Source organism: Halictus rubicundus, chromosome 1, assembly GCF_050948215.1.
Source record: "Halictus rubicundus isolate RS-2024b chromosome 1, iyHalRubi1_principal, whole genome shotgun sequence".
NCBI classification, from domain to species: domain Eukaryota; kingdom Metazoa; phylum Arthropoda; class Insecta; order Hymenoptera; family Halictidae; genus Halictus; species Halictus rubicundus.
Window position 1 is genome coordinate 31,892,661 of NC_135149.1, and position 23,552 is coordinate 31,916,212.

Sequence of the window (23,552 nt, forward strand, 5' to 3'; positions counted from 1 at the left end):
CCATCTGCTCTCGCGGTTTCAACTGAGTGAAAATAAAATGCATCGAAAAAGCGCCTGTACGCCCTGTTTTCTTTTTATACAACTCCTTTAAAGAAGTAGTCCATTAACGTGATGTACACTTTTCAGTATTTCATAGCGCACAGAAACGATGCGACCAGGGTCGTTATGTAGTAAGAAGAACGACAAAATATCGACAAAATAATAGAAAGAATGTTGGTACTGTAGGTCCATCAATTTGAACATTTAATACAATATTTTATTAAAAATACCGTTTTGATTGAAATTTTCGCATTTTATTTATTATATTTGAATGGTTGCTTAACTAATGTTCCCGATTGAGCATATTAACACATCCGCATAACTAAAATTAGTGCGTATATTGCAGTAAATTAATAACTCTGGTTTCCGTAGAATGAAATAAATTGAAATAATCCGCGAACGTTAATGGAAGGTGAAATTACAGAATTTTATAAAATATAATGTACTACCAAAGCAGAAATACAATCGATATAATTCGATTATATATTTTAAAATGTATTTTATTGAGAAATATAAGGGTTTTTACGATCACAATAATTGTCAATTAAAGACTGTAGGACCCGTCATTTTGACAGGTCCCGTGAATTTAGTGTCAAGGCTAATTATCAGGTCTGTGTAAAACTTTGAGTCGTCTTCAATCATTCATACACACTGACTTGTAATTGTAATGGTTCTGATCTGAATAATTGAAAGAAAACTTTGAAAAAGATTATAGCTTCTGTGTATACCTAATATTTCAAGATAATAACAGAAATTATTTACAGAGGATTTATAAAAGAAATTGAGCAAATAATTTTCCTTCCCGAATGAGTAATTTCCTGGGAAAAGAATCTTAAATGGTGTAACAGTTTCAGAGGGTCGCATTTGTACAGTTCCCTCGGAAATTCCTGGATTTCTATAAGGCGGGGATTGAAAATTTGCAGGAAAGATGGCAAACTGTCCATGATAATGACGGAGAAATATAATAAATTAAGAAATAAAAACCTGAATTTACTACAAACTTTGTTTTAGATTTCAAAATAATTGATTACGAATTCAAGTGATGTCCAAAAAAAAAAAAAAAAAAATTGGGTGCGCAAATACTATTCTGATCCGCTGTAGATACGCAGCAGGAAAAGTCTGTCGCACGGATTTGCCGCGTAGAGCGATTAAAAGCGCGACGAGCGACGTTGGAAAATCGTTTGAAATTTTTTCTGCGTGATCCTGCGATTGTTCGACGCGCACGTCACCGAGCGTAATACACGCTCGTGACGTGTAGTAGAAGAACGGCGCGGAAAATAGGAGGCGAAGAAATCGAAGAAGAATGGAGCGGAGGGGGGCGGGGGGTGTCCCTTTTAGCAGCTCTTGTTTCAGAAGACACGTGAGCGTAACGGGAGAATATTTTCAACTCGGTTAGACCAGCCCGCCTCCTTCGGAGCAACAGGTAAAACACTGAGAAATTTAAAGCGGCGAGTAAAATTTGATACACATCCGGGCGGCGTTAATATTCCGCGCCACGGGCGACGACGACGACGCGACGCCGGCGCCGCAGTTTCACACTCAATTAATATTAATAGCTCGAGAGCGCAGTTAGGGAAACTGCTTTGTAATAATTAGTAATCGCCCGACAATTTATTGTCGCGCGCTACGTGATCGACTCGCGCCGGGATTCGTAACGCTTACAGCGATTATTCCTGTAATTAGGCGCACGTTACTCGGATAAGTCGATGTTTCATGAAATACCGTCGTCGTAATCCGTACTTGCGGCGAGAACGATTTCATACCCGTTGATCGTAATGATTCGATACCGACTGGTCGCACAATGTACTGCAACATCATTGTACGTGCAGTCTCGATTTATTGAGAATTTCAAACTGTTCTAATTAGCATGCTTTCGTCGATTTATTCGATTATCCCGTTAACGTTTCAGTTTCTGCTGAATAAATACAATGAATACAATAAATAAGTTGATCATATTAATTTTTTTTATTTCATCGAATAAATGTTTTGGAAGTAATGAGTAACGATAGACAGGTGCGTATGGCAAAAGCGAAAAGATGGGACTTAAAATTGTAGAAAGATAGAGATAAAGTGAAATTAATAACATCGATACATTACAAAACGTATAAAAGTGAAACACCTGAAACATAGAAGGGAGAAGATTGAATTTATTTAAACTTTGTACGATTTTCTGTGAAAACGTTTTTACAATTTCAATAATTGTGAAATAGAGAACCGGTCATTTTGACCGTGGTGAAAAATGCTGAAAAACAGATAGAAATGGCTCCTCTGTTCCGTGGTTCATTCAGAACATTTTTAATTTATTATAATCCGATAAGATTAGAATAAGTTACGATAAGATTGTTGTGCGATAAGATACAACAGATCGCCGGAAGCGTAAGAGAAACGTGAAACGAACGAATCTGTAAAGGTCGTAACGCGATTTCGCTCATGCACAAAACAGCCAAAGGGAAGCGAGAAGAAAAATTTCGCGGAATGGAGAGACAGTGAGCAACTACCAGGTTCCTGGGATGAATCACGAGGGATTGTACTTCGAGGGTATTCTTGCACCGTGTAATAAGAATCTGGCCAGGTAGAGCACGCTGGGACGAAACCCGTGGCAATCCCCTGGAAATACCGACATTCCAAAACGAAGAACATTCGAGGAGGACCGTGATAAGGGTGCACCGAACGCCGGAAAATCACCGGGTCAAAATACAGGCTGCGGAAATTGAGTGGAGAACACGGAGATAAAACCAAAAAGGAGAAAAATCTCGCATGCCCTATACCCGATTCCCACTGGTTCCCACATCCGGCCCTGCTATCAGTGATCCGAGGTATTCCTGTGCAAATTTTCTCGGAGCCACCAGGAATATCCGTCGAGCTTCCACGATTTTACGAAGCTTTTAACAGGCCGGATCAATTGCATTCTTACGGCCGCGTCCTGTTTGCGTGAGAATTCTGCCAGCGGCCTTCGCGAAAAAATGAATATTAATCGTGCCGCTTCTTTCGCAAGCTTTTGACCACTTCATGCCCCCAGCCGTGGCAAACCATTTTCGTTTGTCTCAAATTTCTCTTCACCAATTTAATTTCTCATAATAGAAATAGCTAATGATTTAAATTTTACTCCGGGACAAAAAGCAAAATACATTTTCCATAATATTATCCCAAGATTTCGGAATGCACATTTTATGACGTTTTTACATCCAGAAACACGGTTACAACCTACAGTTTCTTTTTTATACTGGGTGTACCAAGTGTTACAAGCTGTTTACTCAGAATCTAGTGAAGATGTCGACTTCATCTTTTTTTAATTAAATACTAGAAGGGGTCTAATATTTTATTAGGTATTCAATTCTATTGATGTAACTTTTTATTGAAAAAGGGAGGCTCCAATAGTTTTTTAAATGGGAAGTAGTACTGATTTTTGTCACTGCGAATACCTCTCATTAACACTAGGTTTACGGATCACTAAAAATGGCTATTTTCCATTACTTTATAAAAATACCATGAATGTATCTACCAAAATTTGTAGTCATTTTTAAAATAATATATACCCAAAGAAATCAATTTATTAAATAACTCCTCACGGATGAATCTTTGCAATCTCAATACTCGTGAATTAAAAATATTAAAATCTGCCATTTTGACGGGTTCCGTAAATCTAGTGTTAAACTGAATAACATTTATACGGCAATGTTCACGTTTAACACGTTGACTGCCATGTCACTCATATGTGGGTGACGAAATTATTTTCCCTCGATTTAAAATGAATTTTTACGTCAATATATTCATTGCATCGATTAGGATCTGTAAAATTCAAGAAAGTTGGGGGACTATTCAATATCGTATATTAAATTTTTTTCAATCTTTATTTCATTAAATAACAGCTTGATTTCATGGAATTTTTGATGTTTCTAGTTTGGCAGTGAAAGTGTTAAATATTATTAGCACCGAATAAAATTCAACCGAACCATTTAATATTAAATATACACGTAGCTTGCCGGATTTAATTTTGCCGAGCGTAAATTTTTCCTTTCGGTCCAAATCATTGCTCCTCTTCGGGAATTTATTTGAACAACGGCGGAATGCTAAATGATCGATCGAACGCGGAGGCGACTAATAAAAAAAGAAAAAAAAAACAGTGAGCTGCGCGCGGACGGAGGAATTTTCCGTCTTTCACAATGCATTGAAATCGTATTATTTACGTTCCGCCTGTGCTATAAGTCGCCGTCGTGATTATGAGAGGAGAATAAATGAAACGGGCGTCGACGGAAGAAAGAAAAAGGCCAGGGAGATTGACAAGTGTGATCGGCTGTTCAATTGACCCGTGAAACCTCGGAATAGTTCAATCTCATGCCAGCCAGACGATAAGTCAGGGTGGAAAGGTCGGATTACTTCGATCAAAGAATCAATTCGATTTACTACGTCGAAGTTGATTCATAAAAAGGGAGTTAGCCTTCCGTGAGTGGGAGAGACTTTGACATTCTCTTTAATGATTAAGTTCGCGGAGCCCCGACGGTAAAAATCGACCGTAAAATTCGAACGGAGACAAAATCTTTCCGTGCAATGCGGAATTTATCGGGCGTTTATTTTAACGAGCGCCAAATTAAAAGATCAACTTCCAGACGGATTTCGATCGAACGATATTGTTAACACGTTAATTGCCATGTCAGTCACATATGACTGACAGTGATTTTTGACTAGGTTTAGACACTTATTTTTATTGTCACATATCCAGATAAACCGAAGTTTATTAAGATCTTTAGAATTCAAAAGGGTTAGAACAGCATTCCCTATAATACATTTAAAATGTCTAGTTTCGCTTTCATTAATTAAATTACTCTGATTTTGTAGGAATCCTTTTGTAGGAAGGTGTTAACCCTTAGCACTCGAATGTTCTTTACATTACTAAATTTGTTTCTATTCAATAAATTACTAAACATTTCAGTATTGTACGAGCAAATTGCGCCATTTTCGTATGTATAACATGAAAAAATATATAGAAGGGAAATATTCTAGGTCGGAAAAAATGTTTTGTTTTGGAGTTAAAATGGCTTCGAGTGCAAAGGGTTAATTACTTGACAACCGAGGCGTTTCCTTTCATTGTGGTACCCGACGAAGAGCAATGGCGTATGTCAAAATAAGCGTCACCGCACGATAAAAACGCGACATGAAATTTCACTCGCAAACGTACAGAAAACTTTTAAGATTCCTTGCTCGATACACCGAGCGTTACTCAGCAACGAAGAGCATGAAAGAGTTGCTCAACATAATTAAACCATTAATATATTGGAAGGTGATAAGATTAGTGTAATGTCGGAAAAGATTTCCGTTGTTCGGAAAGATTAACGTTGTACAATAATAGCAGTTGTTGTTTCAAGAGAAACAGATACGACAATTAAAAATATACATTTGCCTAAGATAATTCTCTTTCACACTTTCCCCAATTATTATTATTATTATTAGGATTAATCTGCTTTCGCGTGTAATTTAAAACGATATGCAGGACAAGATTTCGTTAATATATTTTTGTCTGTATGGTAATTTGATCGGACATCGGATGTTTTATAGTAATCGAGTTGGATTACGTGTAGCAAGATGGCGGCTTATGTAATGTTTGTGTACCTATGTGCGATGTGTGTTTTTCGCTATCAGGCCAACGACCATGCGAGACATCGGTGGTTCTCGTCGAAGCATTTAACTGATAAGGGTGTTTTGTGTCTGTCGCGATGAACTCGTTTTGAACGAGATAAAGAAAGCAGTATTGAGTGCCTACTGATTGTTATAGTGAGCGCGACAATTAGCGTAATGAATTGGTGACAAGGACGCTTTCCTGTTTTATTAATGACCCGCACGCTTCGTGACATTGACTAGATTCATTCCTCGGGAACTATGGCAAATAAACCCGTGCTTCCAAATCATCCACTGCAAATTTTATGCATCCATAAATTTTTCCTGAATTTATCAGTTTAGAACTTTTGAGAATAGTATGAAAAAAATGGGACGGTAAGTAACACTTATTCCTCAATGCTTATTTCTTTTGTTAATGATATCGAGATGTTCACAACGAAATAAAAATGTTTGGGGAGTCATGCTACACACAAAAGTGATTTACTCGAAAACGAGGCGTCAAACAAAAAAATTTGATTCTCCCTTTTCGACGAGCTACAGTGAGTTCTCGATATATGTCAACAAAACGTGTCTTGCCGACGTCGTGTCCAGGAGACATAACTGAGCTGTGTTATGTTTACTCTCCTCCGCGTCCGAGGCCTCCGAGACCTCCGAGACCTCCGAGACCTCCGAGGATAATTCCGCGACGTTTAGCATCGAGGCCTTGGCGACATATATAGAGAAATTACTGTATAAAGAAGAAGAAAAAGTATAAAATTCCTACAGTATTGCACAAGACACAGCGAGAGATTATTTTAATGCACAATTCCATTTAGATAATCGGTAGCAAAATGGCCTTCATCAAAATTAACCCATTTGCATCATTAGCAGAGCTCATATATACGCTCAATTTATTTTTTCTTCTAATGCTGAAATATGAAGTTCTTTTACTAGTAGTCATTTTTGTACTTAAATATAATAAAAAAAAAAAGAAGATTGGTAATAAAGGCCTTCTTTTCATATTTCCTTATAATGCAAATGGTTTAATCATTCTCGTCTCGTCAAACGAAACTCGAGAATTTCCAGAGAGTGTACATGAAATTTCTTTGCCGTTTCAATCCGACACTTGGCGCAACCAGAAGCGTACTTTATTACACATATTCGCTTATTGCGCCGACCGCGATACGGGTCTGCTCGATTTTATGACCTAGAACAGCTGCGAAATAATTTTCCTCAATATCTTCCCCGTTGCCGAGCAATAAAATTCGTCCATTCAATTTCTCGCATCCGCATTTTCCTTGTTCGTCCGGTATGTCGCCATGATCGTGCCGCAGCGCCGCGCCGCTATTCGGGAAGAGGTAACTGCGCCTTTTATCGGTGCACCTTTGATTCTCCGAATGAAATTCCGCTCTCCGTGCCGGTTTCATAAAGCAAGTTTGCACAGTATTTCAATGGCAATTTATTTCGTGCTCGCCCGAGAACGATATTTAATATACTTTCAATGAGGCACAAACCGAGTTACATTGGCAGTCTAACAACCTCTTTAGTACGGTAGACCCTCCGTGGTTGCACGAAACGGGACCGAAAAAGCCTGCGAGTATAGCCTCCCGTTTCCGAACCCCTATTATCGTTTTCTCAAGTCTTACAATTTGGGGACAAACATTTTTCACACTTTGTAATATTGTGTACATATAACAATTACAAAATTTGTTCTCCTCAGTATACTTACAAGTGACTTATATGTTAAGTACAAAGATATAATAATGTAATATTATGACATAATATCTGTGGTCGCTAATGACCTAGTTGTTGATGCGACCTGTATAAATAAATAAATAAAAAAAAAAGTCTTACAATTTAGGGGGATAATACCAAAAAGAAAGGATTGCAGATTCCTACAGTTAAGGACCACCCTGTTATCTATTATTAGCTTGCTTAACACTAGGTTTACGAAGCTCTAAAAGTGACTACTTTAACCTCTTCAGCACTGTACGCCACTATAGTGGTTTCCGTGGAAAGCATCAGTTTGAACGGTACGAACCACTATACTGGCTTCCGTGGAAATAATCAGTTTGAACAGTTACAAACCACTATAGTGGCTTCCGTGGGAATCATCAGTTTGAACAGTGCGAACCACTATAGTGGCTTCCGTGGAAATAATCAGTTTGAACAGTACGAACCACTATAGTGGCTTCCGTGGGAAGCATCAGTTTGAACAGTTACAAACCACTATAGTGGCTTCCGTGGGAAGCATCAGTTTGAACAGTGCGAACCACTATAGTGGTTTCCGTGGAAAGCATCAGTTCGAACGGTACGAACCACTATACTGGCTTCCGTGGAAATAATCAGTTTGAACAGTTACAAACCACTATAGTGGCTTCCGTGGGAATCATCAGTTTGAACAGTGCGAACCACTATAGTGGCTTCCGTGGAAATAATCAGTTTGAACAGTACGAACCACTATAGTGGCTTCCGTGGGAAGCATCAGTTTGAACAGTTACAAACCACTATAGTGGCTTCCGTGGGAAGCATCAGTTTGAACAGTGCGAACCACTATAGTGGTTTCCGTGGAAAGCATCAGTTCGAACGGTACGAACCACTATACTGGCTTCCGTGGAAATAATCAGTTTGAACAGTTACAAACCACTATAGTGGCTTCCGTGGGAATCATCAGTTTGAACAGTGCGAACCACTATAGTGGCTTCCGTGGAAATAATCAGTTTGAACAGTACGAACCACTATAGTGGCTTCCGTGGGAAGCATCAGTTTGAACAGTTACAAACCACTATAGTGGCTTCCGTGGGAAGCATCAGTTTGAACAGTGCGAACCACTATAGTGGTTTCCGTGGAAAGCATCAGTTCGAACGATACGAACCACTATAGTGGCTTTTCTGCCTTCCGCGGCCAGGCGCACCGTCCCTGGGAGACACATTTGCGGACAAGCGCGCCGTACCCGAGAGATAGTCTTGCGGACGAGCGCGCCGTTCTTAAGAGGTTGAATTACTTTATAAAAATAACAAGAATGTGCTGCCCAAATTTTGAGCCATTATATTTTAATAACATATACCCAAAGAAATAAATTTTTTGAACAAGTCCTCATGGTTCTTTAGGACCTTAATAATTGTAAATTAAAAATACTAGAACGCGTCATTTTGATGCTTCCCGTAAACGTAGCATTAAAAAACCCTTTCTCCTCTCATCGTGGATCATGCGGTCGAGGCATTGCGCATCGGCGAAATCCACAGTCCACTGATCAACGAGTACAGTTCTTCGGAAGGCTCTATCGACTCCGACATGTTGCACCTTTGATTAGGATCGATCGGACGTGACAAAACACGGGTTCTGAGGGTTCTTGGATCATAATCCAATCCTTTGGGCACCGAGCCGTTATCATTGGCCACTTTGCCTCGGCACCAACCTGTGCCGCGAATTTATGGAACATCGACGAGCCCCCCTCCCGCTTTCATCGGTCTCGTAAAGCCGGCTTTACGATAGCATTATACCGACAAGAAATGGCTGTACTTCCATAGGAAACGATGCTATCTGGCCGTCCGAAAACGAACGAAAAAAACTTCCCCGCGGCGACTCGGTCACGGGAAACGATTCGCGAAATTTTAAGCTGCTTCTTTCGCCATTTTCTTGCCTTCGTGCGCAACCCGGTTTCACCTTCGAGCCACAGCGGATCGGAAAAATATTAGGTCGTCTCAAATCTTCATGCAAAATCAAAATTGCCTGCATTAACACTAGGTTTACGGTGCACTAAAATTGACTATTCCACATTACTTTATAAAATGCATCCATCGAAATTTTTAGCCAGCTTTCATATGTCAAATCTTATAAGTTTTCCCTGTCCGCGACCTTGAACCATTGCTCAATGATTAAAATTTGAAATTTCAAGGATTGAAAGATTTCACGAAAGAATAAGAATTTATTTATTTTTTATAACAAGAATTTAGTATAGCAAAATTTCCATTTGACAATTAACAACTGTTTCAATGTAAAATCGTTGATCTGTGCATAGGAGATCGCTAATGTGGGTACTATTTCTTTAGGGGAAATTGTATCCAAAAAGCAAGTAGTACAAACACTTTATTGATTCGCTATACCGGCGTTATTATCGTACTTCTAGGATTGAGAGAAGCTGTAACTGAAACTTTCCGTGGTTAGCACCGACCGTTTCGACGGACTGATAATCGAAAGGAATCGTATCCAGCGATGGTGTGCCAGGACGAGGAAAACATCCCCTTCGAAGGAACGTTTCTCTGGACGTTGTACTCGTAAATTACAACGCTTACGCCGAGCATTACCCGGATCCTCGGATTCGATTCTATTTGCCATTGGAACGTGGTATGGATTCCTCGGAATTTGAAAGTGAAGCTCAATAATTGTCTCATTCGGATTTATCTTCTTTCAACACTAGGTTTGCGGAGCACCAAAACTGGCCAGTTTGAAGTATTTTATTAAAATATCGAGAATGTATTCAGCCAGATTTTTAGCAGCTTTTACCATAACATATGAACCAAGGATTAAATGTGCTAAATAAATGCATTTTTACAATCACGATAATTGTAAATTGAAGAACGTATATTTATAATATATAAGAATGTATATATGTTCCAAGGAATAAATGTGCCAAATAAATTTCCTACAAATGCATTTTTACAATCACAATAATTGTCAATTAAAGACTGTAGAACCCGTCATTTTTACGGGTCCCCTAAATCTAGTGTCAATGCTAATTATCAGGTGTGTGTAAAACTTTTAGTCGTTTTCAATCATTCACACTGACTTGTAATTATAATGGTTCTAATCTGAATAATTGAAAGAAAACTTTAAAAAAGATTATAGCTTGTGTATACACCTACTATTTCAAGATAATAAAAGAAATTGAGCAAATAATTTTCCTTCGCGAATGATCAATTTCCTGGGAAAGAAATCTTAAGTGATATAACAGTTTAAGAGGGTCGCATTTGTACAGTTCCGTCGGAAATTCGATTTAAGGGATGAAACAGTCCCCTGGTTGGCTAGAAATTGTTCTCTAGTGAAGTGTTAGCCTCCAGGTTCATAAATTTGAATATCTTACGGACGAAGTATGTTTTTGAAGCGGCGGAGAGATTATGCATGCTGAAACAAGAAATTTATAGAGGACGGACACTCAGCGCGTTATGGAAGAACAATTTTTAGCTTTCAAGTGTTGTGTCCCCTCTTTCATCTCGCCGAGCAATAAAACTTGAAACATAGGGCTCCGCACATTTATACATCTCGTACGTCGCACCGGGAACTTTTATAAATAACAGCCATTTCTTTCAACGTTGTCAAAAGCAGAACAAAATAATAATCATACATTAGTAGCTTTAATATTATGCAAAATGAAAGGTGTTCACAAAAGTTTTAATTTCGACTTTTTCAAAGACTTTTATGATTATCGTTTTACTGATAATATACACTGTTTTATTGGAACGATTTGAAATACATTACAGTGGAATTAAGATAAGAGAGCGGTAGCATGATTTGCTTTCAAATAGGTGCTTTCAAAATTTTACTATGGCCACGAAATGATCCAGATTAAGCTCGATTCTTCCGATATTTAGGGGATCATCTAAACTTATGATGATCGAAAACTTTTTGTAAGGCATAGTATTCTTTTATAGAATTAGCTTTAGAGTTCTACGAGTCTTTTATACTGGAAATTTGATGTTAAAACCTGGAAAATTATATTCCTGAGCAAATGTAAGAAATTTATATGGTAGGGTTCGAATTAGGTTTACCCCTTTGCACTCCAGACAAAGTAGTGCAAAGTATTAAGAAGCTTCTAGAAGAAATAATTAATTTTCGACTGCAGAAAATATAATCTACCGACTGACGGAGTGTGCAAAAATGGCGGAGCAATCGACTTTTAGATTTGAGCGGATTCAAGGCGAACGAAATCGATATCGGGCGACGTCGGTTGTTTCTCATTGGACAAGTTTTTTTTTTCAATAACAAAGTGGTTAACCGGACTAACGAATCTGTTAAACGCATGCAAAAAGCAGTTTTCACCGAGGCGCGGAGGGAACAAAAAAAGCGGAAATCGCCATGCAAGACGGCAATGAATTATGAATTAGCCTTGAACTCGAAGGTAAGCCATTGAACTGAATATTCGCGGTGCAACAATAAGGTCGGTTCAATTACATTTAACAGCGTTGAAAGTGCAGCGCGCCATTGCTGTTGTTATTTTAAGCTGCGCGCCGGTGAACGAGATCAGGATTCTTTTGTGCGTGCCACTTCGCCGCTCTGCTCGCGAATAACTCAGTCTCAAAAATAGAATATCTAATTGCCGATCGTCAACGAAGAAAAACGCGCGAGCGCCGGCGAACTTCAACCGATAGCAGAAACGATAAAAATAACATGCCCGATAACGATTTGTACTAAATGCCCTAAAAAGATAAGGGCGCGCTGGTTCGGATTGACTTCAATGTCACACAACGTATCTCATGGTTACGCATAATTCACAAGCGTCGAACTGTCACACGAATGTATTACCAATACGCCTTATGCTAAATAAACGTTGTTCGCGTCAGTTTCGAGAAGCACCGGTTCACATAAATATTTATTTCCCCTATAATTTCAATGAATCGAGAGCAACGAAGCAGTTCTCGTTAATTTCTCAGATGTTTTGTGCATCGTTTATTTATTTTTATTTATTTTGTGTTTAATTATCAAGGTATCGTCGAGCCAGCAATTTTATTTCCTTCAATAATACGTCGACGAAGTTATAAGTAGACTGAGGATTTCATAAACTAATTTTATAATTTTTTTTATGTGATTTTATAATTTTTAAAAGAATTCAACGATGTAGAAGACAGTAAAATGTAACCTGAAGAATGACAAGACTACGTTATTTTCAACCTACTAAAATTATTTACAGAAGAAATAGATTTCTGTTTGATCTCTGCTTCTCGCAATCGATTCGCAATTTTTATTTCGCATAAAAATCCGCAATCTAGTTGTAATGATTTTATAATTTTTAAAAGGATTCGATGATGTAGAAGACAGTCTAACAACCTGAAGAATGTAAAGATTTATTTTCAACCTACTAAAATTATTTACAGAAGAAATAAATTTCTATTTGATCTCTGCTTCTCGCAATCGATTCGCAATTTTTATTTCGCATAAAAATCCGCAGTCTAGTTGTAATGATTTTATAATTGTTAAAATAATTCGATGATGTAAAAGACAGTCGAACAACCTGAAGAATGTAAAGACTAATTTTCGACCTACTAAAATTATTTACAGAAGAAATAAATTTCTGTTTGATGTCTGCTTCTCGCACTCGATTCGCAATTATTATTTCGCATAAAAATCCGCAGTCTAGTTGTTAATAGATTGGAATAAGAGCTGTGGAGAGTATTGAGATTTTGTTAATATTTCGATTCGAGGAATCTTGATAAGTAATGATGAATAAATACAAATTAGGAGCGTTGCGCGCAGCAAGAAAAAAGTTTTCCGAGTGGAGGGAAGCTGATCGCGTGTAATCGACCGATAACAGAACAATATTCCGAGTAAAATCGATAACGCCATTTTGACGGTGTTCTGGTAAAAAAGACTTGCGCAAATTCGGGGCACGCCGAATTGCTTTTCGTAGTTCCGATAGCAAGCTTCTTATCGAAATTGATTCACAATGTGGCAACTTCCGCTTGGCACTATCGCGCAGATAATTGTAATGCACGGGAGTCAGGCGAATTTACGAAACAGTCCAGTAACAATTTTAACCGTGTAATAAGAATAATGACAAAAATTTCAAAGCTTCGTTGTTGCAGTTTTGATGAAACGGAGTGTACAAACTGCAGATAATTATTCATCCTTGGTAATAACATTTGCGTTAAATACGACGAAATAGTAACTTTATTGGTCGCTAATAACCTGAGATGTGAATTGTACAATAAAAAAAAAATTTTGCCGGTTGTGGACTACTTTTGAATTTTGTTTAAAATATTAACAGTGTTGAAAGTGCATTGACTTTTTCGTATAGAGCATGAATGGTTAAATACACGTGCTCGGAACGCTGGGGAATCAGCTGTCCATACTAATTAATCGTGCCGACAGAAGTAGCCAGTCGGTTAATGAGTTTCTCCACGTTTCTTTTATTCCATATTAACGCAGAGTCTTTTTACTGTCGCGCATAAAATTTATGTTCTTTTGAAGGCACTAATTCTGCCTCAATAATGTCCCGAGTGCTTATCGAGCTTTGGATGTTAAGTATTATAAATCTTCAAACCACAATTGTCAGCGAAACATTTTCCTTCGAGTTTTTATGATTATTGGAATGTTGAGTGATCGACTATATTATAAAATTATGGCTGGTATGGAATTTTTCTACTTATAATGATTACTTTCTACTCGAACATTAATTACGGCGTTCTTTATCGTTTAACAATTTCGAAAAGAGATCGAAATTGATTTCAACATCTCTCGTTCAACGGAACAAATTGTCGAGTGCTAATTAATTTCATGGATACAGAAGTTCAATAAATGTCACTTCATCAGCTCGCTGAAAACGTTATTGACCGTTGCAAATTCAATAAATGGGGTTTTTTGCGTCCGTTTGGCATTTTTGTGTGCACTATTGAATTTCTAGAATTTGTTACACTCTGTATCTCTCTAAAAATAATAGCTTACTTTACTGATTGGTTGACAATATGATTGGACAAAATAAATAATATAGATTTAAAAATGAAAAATTAAATCCAGAATTTTTATAATAGTACCACTTAAAAAAAAAATCATTAAATCGACTCATTTGTACGGAAGCTAAAAATATTCTTTTTTTTGCCTTCTCTGTATTAAAAAGAAATTTTCATAGTGAACAATATTCGATTGAAAAGAAAAATACAAATTTATTTTTGAAAAAGCCAAGATCAAGTAGCCAATGAATTACTTTTCATAACATTGAAAATAATTTAAAACTTCGTTTCGGTTTAGCTGGTGAGGAAGTAATGTCGGTTCTTAACCTTGCCAAGATAAGATTACTTTCCATCGGAGATTAAATAAATTTTACTGCTATAAACAACGCTGAAACGAGCCAGCACAAAACGAAATAATTTCCCTGTTTGTGAAAATCGATATTTGTTTCACACTAAGAATGAGGCAATATATTATATGTTGTAAACCGAGTATTGACGTTTATGATGCTATTTTAACGATTCTAACACTGCTATTTTTATCGAAAAATACAATTACATAATTCTCTGGAAAAATGTTAATCTATGTCAATATCAGACGTACAGTGGATCCAGAAAGTATTTAAACACGAGGTTTCTTGATAAATTGATATTTCAATCGCAATAATTTCGTAAAAAGCACAACCATAAACCTGGACTTATTTCAAAGCTAGGAGCTTCTGCTTTAGCGAGGCAGTGTCCATTTTCCACTAAGAATATTTGTACACGGTCTCTCGTGAAAAGAACTTGAATCAATTATGAGTCACAGAAACAAGTAATCTCGACTGGTTGCAGCATTGAGCAAACCTTGTACCGTTAGTCAAGCATCAGTTTAACCTGTAATTTCACCTGAGTGAACCGCGACATGTCCTTTGTGTCGCGGTTTCCCGTAAAGCTATGGCGCGAGAGCGATGCGCACACGAACACTTTCGATCTCATTATCATTGCACGCGAGTTCCGTCTCGCGCCGGGTTTTTTGCTCGGATTCCCCTGTTCCGTTTTATGTATGGAAAAAAGTGAATATAATGATAGGTGCGGATGCGCGAAACGATTGCATAAAAGAGCCGTGTCTATCCTGCAACGGCTACAACTGTCGGCTGCAACCTTGCGACGGCCTGGTACGCAACCAGTTGTAAATAAACGCATAGCAGGAAGTAGGAATCTATCAAACTTTTTCAAAGATCGTGCCAGCGAAACGACAACCGTTGCCGTGACAGAACTACGCTATTCCGTACACGATCACTCCGATCGATCGTGTGAAAGATGAGATGCACATTCAATCGCTGAATTGTTTTTATGTTCCTCAGAATCTTACCATACTCATACATTAGGGGGACGCATACGTAATCAATTATTTTGAAATCTAAAACAAACTTTGAAGTAAATTCAAGTTTTCATTTCTTAATTTATTATATAATCTCCATCATTATTAGTTTGCCATCTTTTCTGCAAATTTTCAATCCCCCTCTTATAGAAATCCAGGGTCCACATCGATTTCTTAAGAGAAAATTTATATTAAGGGGACCCATAAGTAATCAATTATTTTCAAATCTAAACAAACTTTGTAGTAAATTCAAGTTTTCATTTCTTAATTTATTATATAATATCCATCATTATCAAGGACAGTTTGCCATCTTTCCCGCAAATTTTCAATCCCCCTCTTATAGAAATCCAGGATTCGCGAAGCAAAATATGACTCAAGGTGCCTCCTTGCATCTTCTACAGAATGGTTTATTTCTTAAATAATGCTCCAGAGATCTGAAAAGATCAGAGGGAGCAATATCCGGCGAGTGCGGGGGTGCGGTAAAACTTCCCATTGCAATTCTTTGATTTTTTCCTGAGTGAGTTTCGCTGCATGGGGCCAGGCATTGTCAATTTGCAGTATTACACCTTTTCCGTGGACCAAAGATGCCCTCTTTTTCAATAGTTCTGAATACAGCCGTTGTAATTGCTGACGATACAACTCAGCAGTAACTGTTTCTCCAGGTTTCAACAACTCAAAGTGAATTATGCCACGATAGTCCCACCAAATGCACAGTAACACCTTTCCAAGTGATAAGCTAGGTTTAGGGGTTGATATTGCGGTTTGATTTGCAGAAAGCCGTTGCTTGGAACGCTTTATGTTATCATAAAGAATCCATTTTTCATCTTCGGTAACGATTCTGCTAAGAAATGGATCTCTACGAAATCTGGATAGCAATCAAGTGCAAATTGATCGACGAATATTCTTGTTGGTCTCAAATAATTGATGCGGTACCCATATCTTGCCTATATGTCTTTCCCATTTCGTGTAGGTGCCTTTGTATAGTTGACCATGCGGACCCAAGGCTTCTCGATAATTCTTGTATACTTAATTTCGGATCAGCTTCCACTAGAGATTTTAGGGTGTCATCATCAAATTCAACTGGTCGTCCACTTCGAGGCCTGTCAGAGAGATTATAATCACCAGCAGCAAATCTTTTGAACCAACGTTGACACTTGTTGACCTTCGATACATCTCCATAAACATCGCAAATTTTCTTTGTTGTCACCGTTGCATTAAATCCCGCATGAAAATGAAAAAGTATGCAATGGCGAATACGATCCTCGGAAGGTACGGACGCCGCCATTTTATTGCAGGGTTGTAAAAAATATTATTAGAATATTTTCAATACAGGTTGTTTTACCGAAAACTGTAAAAAAATACGTGTTTCCTTTTCGACGATCGGTATTAAACTAAAGACAAAACAAATTCTTTGCAAATAATTGATTACTTACACTGCCGTTCATAAGTGTTTGGACTCCTTTTCAAGCGGAATAAGTTTTTTAAAATTGGTCCAAAAGATTTGTATCATTTTTAGATGTTAGACTAACTAGTTTGCTAGAGAATGACTAAACAAATATTTTTTTAGATTGCAATTGGTTGGAATGATAAAAAAATAAACAAATAATGATTTTTCAACTTAAAAATGAGAGTTTCAGGGTGAAAGTCACAGATTTTCGACCTTGCCAGGGAATTTCGCCCTTATGTGATCATCTTGAAACGTTTGTAGCTCATTGCAACATTGATCGATTTTTAGGAAATTTTCAGTATGCATATAAGTTATCGAAATCTACAAAACGCATTTTTTAAATTATCGTCATAAGATCGGATGAAAAAGTTGAAAAAACATAATTTAATTTAATTTATTTATCATTCCAACCAATTGCAATCTAGAAAAACATTTGTTTGGTCATTCTCTAGCAAACTAGTCGGTCTAACATTTAAAAAAGATTCAAGTCATTTGGACCAATTTTAAAAAAAGTTGTCCAAAAGGTGTCCAAATACTTATGGACGGTAGTGTATGTCTTTCAACAGAACCAATAATTGGACCGTTTATTTTGAATGTGCTGTAAGTCGATTTTTTCTTTTAATTAGATATCACATAATTTTTCTTCTCAAAAAAAAAAAAAACAAGTAGACTTGCACCGCTTCAAAAATAAACGGTCAATATTACTGAAGTAACGTTCGTTTTAATGAGCGCGAAGACAACGACTGAAAAAAGCAAAGCATGTTTTGTGATTCATTGTTACACACAAACGAATTAGCAATATAAAGTATACCTCGTACTACTAACACTTTATATACTTTTTCACTTGCAGAACGAATCTGCTTTTATTAGCGAGAGACGCTCAACTGATGAAATGTGAGCAATTAACGCAACGTTAATATGGCCGAGTAATTTCGACGCGAAACGTCCCGTGTCGCATTCCTCTAGCGTAGCGGTGCAGATAACGAAGAAAAATCGCGGGTTTAATTGGCCGGACGCTCGAACGCGTCGCGGAGATTATGGCTCTTTGATTATATATATATGAATTACAAACTGCTACTTTTTTTTCTCTTTTATCGGAGAGTTTGCGTAAATACTGGAAACCGGTGCACCGTGTGTACTTTCCGTCGAGACCCACTCGAAAAGTTGCGACATTATGTTTCTCTCCGCGCGCATCCTGTATCGACGCGAGGGGATATTACATCGACGATATTGAAATGCTTCTTTCATTCATCGTTCCGCGAGGTCGAGTTTATCTATGATTTCCGAAGTTTGCACAGACACCAGAGTCGCCATAGTCGCGATAAATTCACTATACGCGTTCGGAGAAGTAAAATTCCCGAAGCGTTGATCTATCCCTGCGGCATTTCAGCAAGATATCGAGTCACTCTGTGTGCATGCGTTAATTGATCCGCGCGGAGGCTTTATCAATCGTGATTGACGAACCGGCGATGGACAAATAAGCTGTGATTCGACAAATTCGCATGTTTTCGCCGCGATTTTGATTGTTTACGAAACAATTTTAAACGGAAACGAATTCTTGACAATCTTTTCCTCTCGTTATCTCGAATGGTAACAGCATCTTCCCGATTAATGGGACGCGTAAATGTCATCTGATTGCCATATCTGCGTACCAGCGACTGTAACATGTCTGTTGAGAAACTATCGAGAAGGAACATGAAATTTGATTATTTTGTTGTCGCTAATGGAGTCCGCAAGCACCGGCCACGGCATATTCGTAATTAATGGTACGTATAAATGTCATTCGATTGCCGTATCTGTCTAATAGTGAGTAACTTATGCAGCGCGCCGACAGAGTCGAAGCGATTTTACTGAATAAAGTGAAAGGAAAATGTCACCCATAAAAATAGAAACAGTCGGCGGTGCGGACCGATGTAAACATGTTAACGGTGTTAAATTCGTTCCGAGGCGTTATCACGCGATATATTTACGGGGCACTGACTCCCAAGACTCTCCCGGTTATTGTTACGTATCGAACGAGTCGCAGTGAAGTCCGGAGTTAATTACTAATAGGCCACGATGTGTGGAAATTTCTTCTCTCCGATTGGAAGTTCGTCCGGTGTGAACGACGCAGCCTGTGGCTCGATGTTACTTTTATTCTGGAATCCTATGACTTTCTAAATGCCATGGATGATTGAAGCGACTATGCTTTAAGCGAGATCACTGCCACGTGTAATTCTCTAACTTTCTTTTAACTTTGTTCTGCGAACCGCAAATTATTCACCGCGATACATGTGTAAGTAATTGTTTGCACATGAACATGGTAATTATCTCAAGTGAATAAAAATGAGATTTTATATATATTAATGTTGGCAACATTAGGGGCACTTTTACAGCGTTGAACAATTTTTAATTGCACGCAGTTATTCTAAGGGTCGATCTGTTTTATGCGAACGTCAACTTATTGGCGCTATGTGTAGAGGACGTTTAAAGGAGTATTAAGTATCGTTTTCTACACTTAATGTCCTGTATAGTAAGAGTAATGGCTGAAGTCTTTTACGCAGAAGGTGTGAGATATAGGTAATCCGTCATTTACTTAGCAAGTTAACTTTTCTTTTTGATGAACGACCGGAATACTGGGAAATTGTAGCAGTCATGCAAATTCTTAAAAATAAATTAATAAACTCAACTTTGAAAGAAAAGGGAATTTCTAAACATTCGAGAGTATTCGAGAGAGTAAGATTTTCATCCTAATCATTTAACGCTACTCAAAGAAAAGTTGAAATAATCGATGAAATAAAGTCAAAGACAAAATCGAATGCAACATAGTTGAGTTCTAGCTCGAACGAAAGTTACAATTTATGCAAATTGAAAAATTGCGGAACGCATAAATCATAATTGAATGGGAGAGATGAAAATAACCAAGACGACAGAAAAACTTGAAGACAATTAAAACATTCGAACTCTGCATTTCCTTCGTTTTTTAATAACCGGAACCGTGCCCGACGCCATGTTGCATATTAAAGGACTCCTCCAATGGGAGAACATAACATCAAAGTAAATAAGAAGACAAAGAAAAGATCCGTCAAAACCTAACAGCAGGAAAGATAAAAGTTTCTGGGCCAAGAGCGTTCCGCAGCGTTTAACACGTTGACTGCCTATCCAGCAACCATAAAAGTCCCACAAAATCTAATTCATTCAACACGTTCCCCACACGTTTGTTACAGTCTTGAATTTTGCACGGAGAAAGTCACATTCGTGTATACATTACCACCACTGTGCATAGCACAATCAACAATCATAAAGGGACGTTTCTTTGTTCAAACTTTTTCCAACACCAGATATACCTAAAGCTCAAAATGATTTATTTCAGATTTTTCCTTTCTTGGATACCGATAAAAATCACTCAAAATTATTTGACGTCTTTCGAACGCTACACATTTGTTGCAATTTAGAAATTAGTATTACTGTTATGTATGTAATCACAAGGGATAGCATAGTTGTCAAGGAATAAATGACGTTTCTTTGTTCAAACTTTTCCAACACTAGTTTTACCGAACTGCTCAAAATGATTTATTTCAGATTTTTCATTTTTTTGTTGCCGATAAAAATCACTCAAAATTATTTGACGTCTTTCCAAAGCTACACATTTGTTGCAATTTAGAAATTAGTATGACTGTTATGTATGTAATCACAAGGGATAGCATAGTTGTCAAGAAATAAATGACGTTTCTTTGTTCCATTTTTCCAACACTATTTGCTACTCCACGGAACAGGTACAAAGACACACTTCAGACTTTTCAATTAACGATAGTGATTGCTGAAATTGTAGATATACTACTGTGGAAAGTTATTAAATAAATACATATATCTGTTACTAGCACTAAGTTTACGGGACCCGTCAAAATAACGGGTTCTAACATTTGTAATTTACAATTGTAAAGACACATTCACAAGGAGTTATTCAACAAATTTATTTCTTTGGGTATATGTAAACAATTCTAAACACACATTCATAAAGAGTTATTCAACAAATTTATTTCTTTGGGTATATGTTATTCAAAAGAAAATGGCTAAAAATTTGGGCAGCACATTCTCGTTATTTTTACAAAGTAATCTAAAATAGTTTTAGTGCTCCGTAAACCAAGTGTTAAATAACTAAATCTGTTCGTGCACGTACTGGAGCAAAGATAGTGCAAGACTCTGAGGAGTACATTCCCATTAATGGAACGTTTTCCAGCGTTCGGTACCTTTAGCATGAACTCTACCCGAAGACATTTCGCAGACTACAGAGAACCGTGATCGAGACAGCAAGAAACGTAGGAACGGAGCCGTTATAAAAACTCGAAAAGATCGATCGGAATCGGGTGCCGAATCGACGTCAGATCTCGCGGGTCACACTGATCGAACCACCATGTAAAATCGTTCAGTACCTCGACGGCGCAGAGAATTCTGTCACTGGCGTAGAACTGACAACTCGTGTTGTGTTCGAAACCCGCGAAACCTGGTTCCCACCGGACGGCCGAAGAAACGCATAATCGAGCGAGAACGAGCGTGTTTCGATCGCGACAGAGGTTGGGTTGGGGCACCTTCTCCGTTTCCCTTTCACTCACCTATTGCAGTCCCTGGCCTTGCGGGTGACATGTCCGATCGAGGCGGCACTGGTCAAGGCGATCACGGCCAAAACAACGATCAATCGTCCGAGTATCATCGTGCTTCCAGTAGATTGTCCGCGGGGGTGTCCAAGTGTCCAGGTATCCAGATGTCTAGGTGTTAGGTTGGCGGCAGCGACTCGATGCTAGGAGGCGAACTCAGGTTGTTCTAAGCCCGGTTAGTTTGGTGCTCCTGCGAAGTTAGCCGGGCCGATTCAAGCGGGCCTTACTCGCTCGCGCGCGCGCGGCTGAATAGCGCGACGATCAGCGGACCGACTGATACGAAACGGCGCCGCGCACCAGTTACGAATAGGTACGATCGCGTTTGGCCTTCCTTCGAGCAGAGTTCGGTGCTCGGGTGCTGTCTCTCAGCGCTGAAACAGCACACAGTTCGACGGACCTGCTCGACCCGCCTGTCCACGTCGAAGGAGAGCGGCCTGCGAGATCGCGAATGATCGAGACGACAAGCCGGCGAAAAAGAGGACACCCTGGGACGGGAATGAATACCGATGGAGCGGACGAAGACGATCTCTGATCCGGTACTCGCCTCCGACCCTCTGCACTGGACTCACCAGGACTCGCCGATCTGTTATATGAGCGTCGGACGGCTTGATAACGGCTCGACGTCCATTGGTCTGTCAACGGAACACTCCCCCGGCCTGATTGGCTGCCGATTAAACCGCGCTTATCGTCGCGACGAAGGCGAAAGGCTTTTTGCCGGCTATTGTTTTTGCGGCGCTTCCTCCCGCGACGGAACTAGCTGAACGCGCAGAGTCGTGGCCGCCGCGCCGCGCCGCGCCGCGAGGCAAGTCGCACGGTGTGGTCGATTTTTCGAATGACTCGGACGAAAATTTGCCGACAATGGAATCCCAATACACAACTGTTCGTCTTCGTGGATGTGTCATTCTTGCCGAGTAACGATTCAGTCATCGATCATAATCGGTTTTTCCCGCGAAAATTCCCATCGGGTCTGTTGTAACAGGAGACGAAGTACAGCGACTCGCGAAAGTATTTGAACACTTACCATGAAATACTTTATTGTGTTATACGATACTTACGGAAATATTATTAACGTTGTAAATTGGTATGACTCTGTAGATTATACAGGTCGAATTTTAACTGAATCGAAATATGTATGAATTATTTCTCGCAAACATAAACTTTGCTGATGCCACAAAAGTATTTGAACACGCAGAAATGAGCTCTAGAATGAATGAAAACAAAGTTTTTCAGGCACCGAATGCAAACATTCACTGTTGGTCTACGTGCGTCCGTCATAGTCTAGCATTCGTGGTCAAATATTCTATCGAACATGTGTCCCAAATTCCTAAAAATGAGAGAAAATTAATTGTGAACGTAACGAAGTGTGGCGTAACGAAGGAAAGACGTGAAATAAGTAAATTATTAAATATAAATAGATCTACAATTATATTCTTAAACGATCCAAATCTGAAGGAACTGTAAAAAACACGTATCGTTCAGGCCGTCCAAAAAAACTAGCTGAAAGAGAAGAAAGAGCTTTGGTCGGTGAAATAAAAAAATATCCAAAGATTTCTGCTACACAACTTGCGACGATAGTTAGAGATTACTTCAAGAAAGATGTAAATCCAGAATTATGTAGAAGAGTGCTGAAAATGATTATCATGCCAGGGTTCCTAGAAAGAAGTCGTACATTGGTGATATTAATAAGAAAAAGAGATTAAAATTCGCCGAGGAATTTATTAGTAAAAATAATGCATTCTGGAATAAAGTAATCTTTTCAGACGAATTGAAATTTAACGTTTTTGGATCGGACGGACGCAGTTTTGTTTGGAGCAAGC

The 23,552-nt window shown here is 38.5% G+C and overlaps 1 protein-coding gene across 1 annotated transcript in view; it reads right to left on the reverse strand.

The window, feature by feature from the left end:
* LOC143361329 (trehalase) overlaps positions 1-22,320 on the reverse strand; it is an 80,337-nt gene extending 58,017 nt beyond the window's left edge. The window contains exon 1 of the mRNA XM_076800660.1: positions 21,694-22,320. Within this exon, the coding sequence (XP_076656775.1) occupies positions 21,694-21,791 (98 nt within the window). The 5' untranslated portion in view covers positions 21,792-22,320. The remainder of the gene's footprint in view (positions 1-21,693) is intronic.
* Positions 22,321-23,552: the final 1,232 nt, after the last annotated feature.